The sequence below is a fragment of the Cucumis sativus genome, chromosome 2 (genome assembly GCF_000004075.3).
Source record: "Cucumis sativus cultivar 9930 chromosome 2, Cucumber_9930_V3, whole genome shotgun sequence".
In the NCBI taxonomy this organism is placed as follows: Eukaryota; Viridiplantae; Streptophyta; class Magnoliopsida; order Cucurbitales; family Cucurbitaceae; genus Cucumis; species Cucumis sativus.
The window spans coordinates 16,302,914-16,315,947 of NC_026656.2; the positions used below are offsets into that span (position 1 = coordinate 16,302,914).

A 13,034-nucleotide genomic window follows, 5' to 3' on the forward strand; every position below is an offset into this window, starting at 1 on the left:
TTGATGAGCGAAGGATCTCCCTTTAGAACTATTTATTTACCTCCTACCATGAATGAACATAGTCAGTGTCAGCTAGTGGACCTCCATGGTTCCTGTTGTATCAAGCCATTGCATCCCCAAGACTACGTCAACTCTTCCCAACTCCACAGCTAGAAAGTCGGCTATAATAGTCATTTCCTTCAGCCTCAGTTCCACCCTCTTACTGATCCCTTTTCCAAGACAACGTGTACCATCCCCAATTGATACTCCAAATTTCGTCCCTTGTGTGATCGTCAGCTGTTTTTCCTCCACCAATGCCTCGTGTATGAAGTTGTGGGTGGCTCCAATGTCAATAAGAACTGCCACCTCCTTCCCTTTTATCTTCCCTTTCAGCTTCATGGTTTCCTTAGAGGTAATTCCTGTGATTGACTTGAGTTCGATTTCTGTCTCTTCTACTATGTCTAGCTGTTTTAGTTCACTTCAGTGCTAAATTCCTATCGTTCACTAACTGTGCTTCCTTCATACACTCTTCTAAAGTTTGAGGATATCAATTGATCACTTCGGCTTGAAGTGCAGGTTCCAGTCTGGTCACAAAAGCATCCATTAATACACTTTCAGGCATTTGTGGCAATGGAGCCGAGTAGTTGACGAATTTCTTTAAGTAGTCATTATAGGATCCGTCCTGCTCAATTCGAATTAATCTTGCTCCCAAACTTTTCTGACCAGAATCCCGAAAGAATTCGAACATTCTCCCCTTCAGATCCTCCTAGGTTTCAACCTTCTTGCGGTTATTACTCCATCGGTACCGATCAACCTCATCCTGTCCAAAGCTAACCACGGTTACTTTGACCTTCTCTGTGTCCGCCAAGTTGTTAATCTCAAAGAAGTGTTATGCTCTTTATACCCAAGATTCAGGGTTCTCTCCGGTGAACATCGGCATCTCCAGCTTCTTATACTTGCTTCTGTCCACATTGACAATATTTCCTCCAGTGGTGGTTTCCATCTCTTCCATCTTCCCCTTAAGTTTCATAATGGAACCATCAGAAGTACCCGACTCTTCTCTCCTTTTATAGCTATGGCTTTCTCTCATCTCCTCAGCCATCCTATTAAGAGATTTCTTCATTTCCAACATCATCTCTTTTAAGCCCAAGATTTCTCTCTCCATCCCATCCACCCTATCCTCTATTTGTCGTTGAGCCATTAGACGCGTAACCACCCACAGTTTTCGAGGCTCTGATACTAGTTGTTAGGATACTAACAAGAAAACTTAAAAATATCCTAACCAAATGGCTAAACAGAGGCAGCACTCTGTGAATCTTTATTTATATATAAGCCAAAATACATGCAACAGTAGGAATATATGAAAAACAAAAGAAAGAACAGTAGTAAAGCATACCCAGCTCCTTTTATACAGGGCTGGATGGTTCTCAGCAGCCTTTCCTCTCTTCGAGATAACTAAAAATAACCTAGCCATCCCTACCCCAAAATTACATATTTATATTTCTCCCTGTCATTCTCCCGGTGGGTCCCACCTGCACGATCCTCTCCCATTATTCTCTCATCATTTGTTGCTAAGGAATTTCCCTTTTTACCCTTCCTCTTATACGTATAGATAATTGGGGGCCTTACACATGGGTGGTAGGAGGCACCAGAGATACTGGTTGATGGCGACTCCAGTGGGAAAAGTGGCAGCCACATTGGTGAGGTTTGTGGCAAAGATGATGGTGAGGTTATTGTCAGTAGGGGGGAGTGATAGATCGAAAAACTAAGCCGACTGGCCAAACTGAAGTTGGTTGGTTGAAGAATGAGAGACCCCGGTTGGTGTCGGTTTGGAAAAGCTTCAAATCGACAAATTTCAAAAAATATTTTCTAGTGTTAAATCCACTGACATTTACTTATTGATAGTCGAGGTTGATTTAAACATTTACCAAACTGACCATGGTCAGTTTGGTGGCGGTTTGGTCGAAAACCAACTCCGACCGATCAAGGATCACCCTTAATCGTCGATGGTCAAGAGTTATGTGATAGGGTTTTCCTTTGGTTGATTTTCGTTGACAGCTAGTGTTTTGTTATTCATGGCTCTAATGCCATATAAAAGTTAATAAAAGGAGAATAAAAAGGAATAGCACTGGTGTGCTTTTCAGGGAGAAAAGGCCACAATATCAGTCTTTTGTATATTTCTCTTATTCACATAAGAATACAAAGGATGAAATCTTTATAGGCCATAATAAGCCTTGACAAAAAAAAGGAAATAAACAAAGGTATAAAAGATTACACAAACACCCTTAGTACAATTATTTCTAAACAGATTTCTTTGTATAAATTCAGTTTCAATTCTAGGAAAATCAACATGTAATGGATTGAATTTTATTATTATTATTTTTTTGAAACAGATGCTAAAAAGATTTCTGTCTAACCTCCTGTGTTTGCCTGGTGAGCATATAAATTCGGTCATCAATGTCTCAACACGTATTATTGATTAATTGAATTTTAAATAAGGATGATGATCATTTTCATTCACTAACTCCATATTTGACGATTTTTTAGTAGATTTAAATTTTAAAATTTGAATGAATTTTTTGTCATACTGTAAGTTGATTTCATATTAAATATTGGTACATCTTAATGTGCACATATGATGTCTTTGACTAATTAGATTAAATAGAATTATTAAGGTTATGAAAGGGAAAGAGTTCAAAAAGGAAATATGTGACAAAATATGGCTAGCGTGAAAATGTTGATGATAGTTATCTGTGTTACTGACTTCATGTGTTTTTAATATGCATCATAGACTCTACTGTGGATTATTATTTAGAAATACCAGCGTTGATGAATGTTATTAGCATTGGCAACAAGGGAGTATTTTGACGGGAGATATTTATTTAAGGAATTTATGAAACTAATTGTTAGAGCCTTTTATTTCTTGTTACGTGGGCACTAGAGTAATGTAGTGAAAATATATTTAATTTTCTGTTTTGACAAAATCTTTCAGGAAAACTGGCCAGATTCGTTAAAGAAATTTATCCGTACTTCAAAATCTCTTGCCTTTCAACGTGAACAAGCAGACTTGCAGATGGTAGTTGCTAAATAAATGTAATTTATGTTTGGTTGACGGTTTTTGCTTGATTAGATAGATTTTCTACCTATAACAAAAATAAGAAGCACAAACTTGAAAATGGCATAATATGCATTGGACTTGCATGTTACAGAATTGGATTATTGAGAAAAGGACATCTTTTATAATAAGATTTATGCTTCGTACATTTTCTACCTATAACAAAAATAAGAAGCACAAACTTGAAAATGGCATAATATGCATTGGACTTGCATGTTACAGAATTGGATTATTGAGAAAAGGACATCTTTTATAATAAGATTTATGCTTCGTACATTTTCTACCTATAACAAAAATAAGAAGCACAAACTGGGAGCTGGGAGAGATTACTCATGAATCCGTTCCAGATGTGTTTATCCATGTCTTAGTGCCACATATGTGTATGTTATTGCAGGTCCTGCCTGGCTGGTGCATGGCTTCGCTTAACACTGTTCTTTCTCAAGGCATGAATCAGAAGAAAAAACATGAAGTAAGTTATTGGGTGATACATTTCCAGATGGAGTAATTTATGCCTTTATCAATTTACTAACGGAGAAAGTCCTTGAATGTATAATATTTTAGCAAGCCATTTAAATTTAAAATCAGAGAGCAACTTAGCGATAAGAATGAATAAGTTAAAATCCAAATATTCTCATTGTAACATGCAACTCTCTTTCTTTTCTAAGCTTGACTATGATTTCTAAATTGAGGTTTGAATTCTTATGATATTGTTTTGCAACGTAGGAGTAAATTTTTCTGGCGTTTATTATCAATTTTGTGAAGTTAGTAGGACTTTATGAGTCTATGGCGATCATTAACCAAGTAAATGCTTATTTACTGAGTTATGATAATTTAAATTGAATAGAATGCATTTCATCTTTAACTTTGCATCTGGATATGATTTATGCTTCGTACATTTTGTATGACATAATCTGTGTGTTTCATGGCTTGCCAAGCACGGTGGTTCAATCTTCCAAATTGTGTCATATGAACAAAACATTTTCTATATGATTCATTAGGAAAATTTTACTGCATGAACAGGTTGAAGTCCTTTCCGCCATTATTAGTTTAATTGCAAGTGACATGAAAAGTCGTGCAATTGTTGATGTGGGTGCTGGTCAGGTAACTCTTACTTTCATTACTATGTTCAAGATGGGTAAGTTTGATATTGCATCTTAGCTTCCTTATATTAGCCTGTACTAAAGAAAATCATTCCACGGGGATAGGCTTGAGTATCTTCCATGATTTTGGATCCATTAGGTTCTAATTTGTAAGCCCTGTTTAATGGCAATATTATTCTCTCTAGGCTTCTAATTTAAGCATTTTCTGATGAATTTTTCTTTCCTACATTGGGATTGAAATCCCACTCATATATTTTCAATGATATCCTCCACCATAATGTTCTTACTCTGTCGATCTGTTCTCTTTTCCATTAATGTTTTGCTATCTTCTTAAAAGAGTTTATTGTGCATATAATTTCTTCATAGAACAAAAGCTTTATTTAATTGAATGCTTTATATGACGTTTGGCTATTGCATCATGGAAAATAAGTAGTTGATTTCATACTTATGATCTTTTATTGTTAGGGTTACTTAGCACAAGCGCTCTCCTTCCATTACAAGCATTCAGTTCTTGCAATTGATGCCTGTTCCCATCATGGAAATGTCACAAGTGCACGTTCAGCACGGATTAAGAAGTATTACTTATCTCAAATTCGTAAAGCTGGGTAAGGGTCTGGAAAACATGTTCAGCCAAGAAAATATTTGTGTTGATATGCTTCATTTCTCCTATTTTTAAAATCTTCTTCTTCTTCTTCTTTCTTCTTATCTTGCGTAAATGATCTTAGTTTTTTACTAGACGAAGATATCATATATGCTTCTACTTAATGTTTTTTAACTTAATATCTCAAGAATTATCTGTTTTTTAATTTCCCTTGAACTTCTTACAGGTTGGAAGCCAAAAATTTGAGACTGCCAAAGGCAATGACATTCCATGTGTTGTCCGTTGACGCATTAAAATCCCTTGCTAACATGTCGCTAGAAGACGATCATGTTGAGAAGACAAGTATGACTGGTGATGATCAAAAGAAAATAAACCAACAGGATTCGAAGTGTTTGACTTTGTGCAATTCTGACGAAGAGCCTTCATTGGTTCTTGCTGGTCTTCATGCTTGTGGTGATCTTTCGGTGATAATTCTTAGGTTAGAATAGCATGATATTTATTGAAAGAAGAAAAATAGAAAGACAAACTCTATTTTATGTGGAAACCCTAGAATAGGGAGAAAAACCACGATGCTATTTTCTTATTATTTTTCTCTATCTTAGAATGATACAGGGAGTATATATTTATAGGTTATAGAACCCATAATAAAAATAATAAAAGATAATTAGGGCACTATAAAATGTTAACAAACTCTTAGGCTTTCAACATACAACAAGTCCGATAATTCTAACACTCCCCCTCAAGTTGGGCCGTAAATGTTAGAAAAACCCAACTTGTTAACACAAGACTCAAAACTTTATCTGAGAAGTTCTTTTGTGAGAATATCAACACTTTATTGGCTTGAAGGTATGTAAGGAATGCAGATGCTACCACTGTCCAATTTCTCTTTGATAAAGTGTCTGTCAATCTCTACATGTTTAGTTCTGTCATGTTGATTAGCAATGCTGATAGCCACCTTATTATCACAGAAAGTTTTATAGGCATCTCATATTCTTGGTGAAGATCAAATAGCACCTTTTGAAGCCAAATTTCTTCACAGATTCCCAAACTCATGGCCCTGTATTCAGTTTCAGCACTACTCCTGGCAACAACCCCATAAGTTTGAGTGAACCCTTTTGCAACTAATCTAGCCTTATATCTGTCAAGAGTACCATCAGCTCTATACTTGATAGTGAACACCCACTTGCATCCCACACTCTTGTGTCCCTTAGGTAGAGTGTAGAGCTCCCAAGTCTTGTTCTTTTCTAGGGCTCTCATTTCCTCCATGACTGCAATTTTCCACTATGGGCATTCAAAGGCAACATGGATATTTTTGGGTATGGCAGTAGAGTCAAGCCTGGCTGTAAAGGCTCTAAACCGAGGAGACAAGTTCTTATAAGACACGAAATTACCAATAGAGTGTTTTGGGCAGGACCTGGTACCCTTCCTCAGTGCAATAGGAAAAGATCAAGAGACGAATCATAGTTACTGATATTTTCTAAATGATCCTCCTTAGTTTTATTCTTCGTAACTTTCTCAATCACCTCATTTCCACCATCACTGCCTGCTCTATTTGAAATAACCCCAGTATCAACATTGTCCTGTTCACCTATGTTCTCAGGAATAATTGTCCCGAACCTATCACTTTCACTCATTTTACTATCAATATGTGAATTAGTAGTATCAGTCATACCTTGATCTCGCAGTGGTTTAGAATCTTGGACCGGAGCCAACTGAGTATTAGGAGACTCAGGTTCCTTTCTAAGATTCCTCCTATAATAGGTTTTCCAAGGAACTTCGTTCGTAGGTAGGATCATGTTGTGAGGATCTGGGTTAGGTAGGGGAGTAAAAAAAGGACTGGTAGACTCTAAGAAAATCACCCAGTTAGACTCTTCACTCTTACTACTCTCACTCTCCCCCTGAAGTAGGCTAACGGGAAAGAAAGGACGATTGTCAAGAAAGATGACATCCATGGAGACAAAGTACTTACGAGAAGACGGATGAAAGCATTTATAGCCTCTTTGGTGCAAAGGATAACCAACAAAGACACACGTCTGGGCTCGAGGAGCAAACTTAGTTGGATTAGGACCATGGTTATGAACATAAGTTGTGCATCCAAACACCCGGAGAGGAACATCAGAAATGAGATGGGTAGAAGGATATGACTCTCTAAGACATTCTAAGGGGGTCTGGAGATGTAATACGCGAGAAGGCATCCTGTTAATAAGATGAGCTGCAGTAAGAATGACATTGCGTCCCAAAGATAGGATGGTAAGGAAGTGGACAACATAAGAGACCGAGCTACTTCCAAGAAATGACGATTTTTACGCAAGGCTATGCCATTTTGTTGGGGGTATAGGCACAGGAAACTCTGGTGGACAATCCCTTTGGAGGATAAAAACTCATTGAGTGTATGATTTTGGAACTCACGACCATTATCACTTCATAGAATAGCAATTTTCACATTAAACTGTGTCTCTATAGTGTGATAAAAATCTCGAAAGACGGAGGTAACCTCAGACTTATTGGAGATGAGAAAGACCCAGATAAGACGGGTATGATCATCAATAAACGTTACAAACTACCGTTTTCCAGATGAAGTAGTGACCTTGGAAGAACCCCAAACATCACTATGAACAAGGGTGAAAGGATGAATTGGTTTGTATGGTTGGGAAGGAAAAGATAACCGATGTTGTTTAGTCCAAATACACACATCACAAGATAAAGTAGACATCAATTTTAGAGAAAAGATGAGGAAACAAATGTTTCATATATTGAAAATTAGGGTGGCCTAGACGAAAATGCCATAACATGAAATCTTGTTCAGAAGTAGTAAAATAAGAAGATAAAAGGCTAGTCCTAGAAGTGCTACTAAAGGTGTCATCATCAAGAAGGTAGAGTCCCCTACTATGTCGGGCAGTGTCAATCATCCTCCCCGAGCTCAAGTTCTGAAAAGAGACAGAATCAGGTAAGAATGTTCCTTTGCAATTTAAATGACGAGTAATCTTGCTTATAGACAATAGATAGATATTTTGGACACATGCAACACGTGATATAAGGAGAACCCTACACAAAGAGAAATCTTCCCCTTCCCAGTAATAGGGGCCAAGGAGCCATCTGCAATCTTAATTGTTTCGTTACCAGCACATGGGGACACAAACAATTCAGAGGAACCAGTCAAATGGTCTGTGGCGCCTGAATCCAGAATCCAAGGTCTCTTCCCATCAATACTAATGAGACTGAAGGACTGAGATATACATGTGTGGGCAATGGCACCTAGAGTAGTAGAATTCGGATTGACTTGATCCTCATGTAGATTAGGTGGTTAAGAAGTTCTAGCAGACTCACTCACATATACCTGTCCAATGTTCTGTTTATCTTGGAAGGACATTTTTTTACCTCCTGGGGGATGACCATGTAACTTCCAACACTGCTCCTGGTATGCAATTGTTTCTTGCAATGATCACAGACAGGAATTGGTTTCCCATTGTTCTTTTCACTCCCACTGGTAGAGGACCTTGCACTAAAAGCAACAGAGTCAATAATTGGGATTGTTGAACTACTCCTAGCATTCGTGCAATCCTCCTCAAAACGAATTTCAGAACAGACATCCATTAGGGAGGGAATTGGTCTTGGCCTAGTATACGCCCACGAATTATATCAAACTTAGAGTTAAGACCAGCAAGAAAATCATAAATCCTGTCAATCTCTGCAACTCTAGAGTACTGTACATTGTCATTCATGAATCTGTTTCCGTAGAGTATATAGGTGAGAGACATTTTGACGTTTGGAATATAGTTTCTGGGCTATGTCCCAAATATCCTTAGCAGTTGCAGTGTAGAGTAAAGGTTTGCCAATCTGTGGCTTCATATAATTGATTAATATGGATCAAAGAAGAGAATCATACCCCTTCCAGTATCGTTCCTGAGGGTCCCCAGGCAAAGGACGAGGTATTTCCCCCCGTCAGAAAACCGAATTTATGTCGCCCTTCAAGAACCATTTTCACTTACTAAGACCATGAAAAATAGTTATTGTCGTTCAATTTTTCCTCTGAAAAATATCATGTAGATTATGCCACTGTATTAGTCACATAAGGAGAGGATAGAGAAGGGAATGAAGTTACCAGATTCTCATAATACACTGGTAAAGATGTATGGAGACCGCGACTAGGGGTATTGGATGTTGCCCCTAAGGTAGCCTTAAGTGCTACAATCTGCTGTCTAAGCTCCTCTAGTTGCTGGTGGGCTATATTCGAAGAATAAGAGATTGGCATGTTAGGTTTTGAATGTGCCAAAGACTCTCCAACTTCAAATGTTGAGTACATTTGGGGATGCCCAAGCTCGAGCTAGGGTTTGGAACAAAGATAGTAGACAGCAATGCATACAAGTTGGTTGGTAGAATCGGCGGTGGCTCGACGGAGGTAGATGGCAGAACATGAAGTGGCACGTGGGAGGCATTAACGGCTGCGGATAAAGGCAAAGGTGGCAGGGATGGGTTGGTCGGCCCTTTCTGAATGAGATGGGTAGGTTCGGTGGTTTTCGGCGGCGACGCGTGGAAGCGCGTGCAAAGAAGAAAAGGCTGGGTTTAGGATTGTCGGCGTTGTCTGAAATTGTCAGAACCATTCATCCATGGCAGCAACTATACGAGCATCGACGGTGGCGGCAGCGGCAACGGCAACGGCGACGCTGATGGCGGTTGTCTCCTCTGTTCGGTTTTTCACCAAGTGTTTGACCTTCTAAGGTTTCATCGACACCTTGCTTTGATACCATATTGAAAGAAGAAAAATAGAAAGACAAACTATTTTACGTGGAAACCCTAGAACAGGGAGAAAAACCACGATGTTGTTTTCTTATTATTTTTCTCTATCTCATAATGATACAGGGAGCATATATTTATAGGTTATAGAACCATAATAAAAATAATAAAAGATAATTAGAGCACTATAAAATCTTAACAAATTCTCGGGCTTTCAATATACAACAAGCCCGCTAAATCTAACAATATTGAATTACTCTTTTTATTTAGTGAATATTTCCGTGATTTTTGGAGTCATTTGATTTTATTTATTCAAAAGTAATTATTTAGGTTTTTATGGTCCAAAAACTAATTTTTCATTCATGAGAATAAAAAAGGATCAACTAAAGGAAAAACATGAATATTTTATTGGAAAATTATTGTAAATGGCAAAATTGTTGAAAATATTTACAAAACAGAGCAAAATTTTAGAATCTATCGTTGTAAATATTTTGGTTCATTTTGCTATAATTGAAAACAATCCTATTTTATTTCATAATTTTGGATGAACTAAAAAGTTTATGTGGGTGTGGTAAGGAACTTTGATTTCCAATACTATACGTAAACAAGTAACATGTTTTGAATTGGTTGTTTCACCTATATGTATTTTTACAGCATTTGGAGTAGTTGAAGATAGGATGTGTATAATCAAGTATATGGGTTTTAAATTATTACATTTTTCCCAAAAGTAATATTTTTGGAAGTAAAATGTGCAAATGTGATGGGCAATATTGGTGTTCTTATCTCTCTCCTCCCATTACAGGATTTAACAAATGTACTATATTTCACTATATAAACCAGGACATTTGTAGAGTGCAAGGAAGTAAAAGCAGTAATTAATATTGGTTGCTGTTACAACCTTCTCACGGAGTATGGATCTAACAATGAAGGTGTCCAAAATGGATTTCCAATGAGCTTCGGTGTCAAATCTTCTGGCTTGTCTCTGGGAAAAAGTGGCAGAGGCCTTGCATGTCAGGTCAGCTTTTGACATTCTCCACTGTCATACTAAAAAAAGATTTCATTTTGTTTGTCTTATCAAGCCAAGTTGGGTTATCGTCTTATTGATTTAGTTTCCTTGACTCACCCTGTATGATAAGATTAAGAAAAGATTTGGACTTGTAGTGGACCTTCACTTGGAAAGGAAAGGAGAGAAATAAAAGTATTTAGCTGTTTATGATTTGCGACAGAAGAAGATGTTTAGCTGTTTATCAGAAAGTAGCTTTCTGGAATCTTTGTCTCAAGTAATTTTGATGGTTAAAGAAGTGAGTGAATTTCAGATTTCTTTGGCGCTTTAGTAACACTGGAAAGAAAGGGTTATAATTGATCAAAGATAGTGGTCGCTGAATGCTGTTGGAAATCTTTTGAGTTATTTCCTTCCTCTGAATACAAGTTGTGGATCTTTGTTTGGAATTTTGTTTTTGGTCACTGTATATCCCCTTTAGTCTGCATTTATGCTCTGCCGTTGGTGACTCCTTACAGCTCCTGTTTGCTTTTTCTCAATTGTTTTGTATTATTGTCAGAATTGTGCTAGGGAAGATTCTAGAGAGATATTTTCAGGGCAAGCTTCTTAGCGTAAGTCCCCAGTGGAGTCACCACTTTTCAGCCTCCTCGTGTTCTTTCTCCTATGATCTCAAGTTTGTTTCGGTGCGAGTTTTTGGTCGCCTTTTATTTAGAAGGATGTTTAGTCTTGTATTTGTATTTCTCTGTACTTCTTTTGTGTTTGTTTTGCCTTTGGCCATTGCTCCTTTGTTATGGGTTTTAGCTTGGTTGGATATGATGAGGGTGCTATGGGGGTGTCAACCTAGTTGAGATGCTCAAGTGCACCCTCTGATCCATGGTTACATGCTCATTGCATAATTTTCTTGTACTATGAGCTTTTGTCTCGTTATTATTATATTAATATTAATAAAGAGGCTGTCTTCTTTAAAAAAAAAGAAATAAAAGTAATTTCATGCTCAAAGTAATTTTGAATTAAATTATATGCAAGGTGTATATAGCTGTCTCCAGTTGATTAAACAACTCTTGTTGTATTGCTCAAGTTGTTTATGGTTGATTAAAAGGCTTTTTTTCTATCGCTCAAGTTATGAGCGGGGGGTTTCTCTCAATTCCCCTCATGAGGAGAAGGGCCGCTTTTTATGGCTTGTTGGGGTGTGTGATCTTATGGGCTTTGTGGGGTGAGTAGAATGGTAAGATTTTTAGAGGGGTGAATAGGGATCCTAGTGTGGTTTTGGTCTCTTGTTCACTTGCATGTTTCTTTGTGAGCTTCGGTTTGAAAATCTTTTTGTAACTATTCTATAGGCGTCATATTGCATAGTTGGAGTCCTTTCTTGTAGGGGATGTTCCTTTTTCTATAGGTTTGGTTTGTTGTATGCCCTTGTGTCCCAATGAAAGTTGTTTACAATGAATTTTAAGTGCGGTAGATATAAAAACAACATTTGGTTTTGATGCCAATTGTTGCTTGGGGAGAGAGAGCCAGGGCTTGTCATTGTTTAGCTTATACACTATTACAATAAATGCCTTGAACAGATAATATCTAACCACAAGTCAAGAAATAAGTGCATTTAGAAATTTAATGGATCTATAATCAATTTTTTATTTAAATTTATAACTTGTTTCTCTCCTTAGAGCGCAGAAAGATGGAGGAATTTGGAAAATGAAGGTGGCCTCCATAATTTTGAGTTGCATGCTTTTCGTGCTGCTTTCCAAATGGTAAAAGCTGCAATCAATTGTAACTCATCATGTACAACTTAGTTCAATTATAACTTACACTTACCTATAAGCATATTTTGAAGATCTACTGAATTGATTTAAAATTTAATCCTGTCTCATATTTTTATTGTTTGTCTCTCTCTAAATTCAACTTGATCTAATAACTATTTGTTGTTCTTTAAGGCAAGTTACTTGATTAGTAACTGTTGTTTGTCTTAAAAACTTCAGTGAGGTTATGCAACTGGAAGTTTACCCATGTGTTCTGGTTAGCGTGTAGGGCGCTTTAACACAAAAGATTCAACTGAAGTTGCAATAGAGATTTCACTATTAAATTTGGCCAACCATAAGTTACGGAAAATATATTTGAAATAGTACGTTATCTGCACATCTGTTTGCAAAAAAATTATTTATTTTTTCCTCAAGTGTTCTTTCTTACTTTTTTCTTCTGTTAAGGTACTCTATAAATATTATCCAGACGTGGTTGCCACTTGCCCATCCGTTGGGCGTCAAGGAAAGGCATTGCGCCGTCAAAAGAAAAGGGAGGATTCAGTATCCTCGCAGTGTCATGAAGATAAGCTTGAGGCATCACAATCAGGTATGAGATGGTAAATACTACAGTGTCCCTAACTTTCTGTTAATTGATGGGATTCTATGACATCTTGGTATTCTGTGCTGGAATACTAGTGCGATGTTAACCGTTTCCTTGACTAGTAAAATATCAAAATAACAATTTTCATCTACTTTGCTACCCTGAAAG

General features: G+C 37.3%; 1 protein-coding gene across 10 annotated transcripts in view; it reads left to right on the forward strand.

Moving 5' to 3' along the window:
• LOC101212428 (protein RRNAD1) overlaps positions 1–13,034 on the forward strand; it is a 34,355-nt gene that overhangs the window by 11,568 nt on the left and 9,753 nt on the right. For 7 of the 10 annotated variants that reach the window (XR_004214745.1, XR_004214743.1, XR_004214744.1 and 4 more), the window contains 8 exons: positions 2,972–3,055; positions 3,489–3,563; positions 4,115–4,195; positions 4,660–4,799; positions 5,022–5,273; positions 10,370–10,544; positions 12,201–12,277; positions 12,731–12,872. Coding sequence is in view for 7 of the 10 variants with exons in the window: in XM_031881544.1 (XP_031737404.1) it covers positions 2,972–3,055; positions 3,489–3,563; positions 4,115–4,195; positions 4,660–4,799; positions 5,022–5,273; positions 10,370–10,544; positions 12,201–12,277; positions 12,731–12,872 (1,026 nt within the window). In the remaining 3 variants the exon portion in view is untranslated. Of the gene's footprint in view, positions 1–2,971; positions 3,056–3,488; positions 3,564–4,114; positions 4,196–4,659; positions 4,800–5,021; positions 5,274–10,369; positions 10,545–12,193; positions 12,278–12,730; positions 12,873–13,034 lie in introns of all 10 variants that reach the window. The other 3 variants (XM_031881545.1, XM_031881548.1, XM_031881547.1) reach the window with 3 other exon arrangements.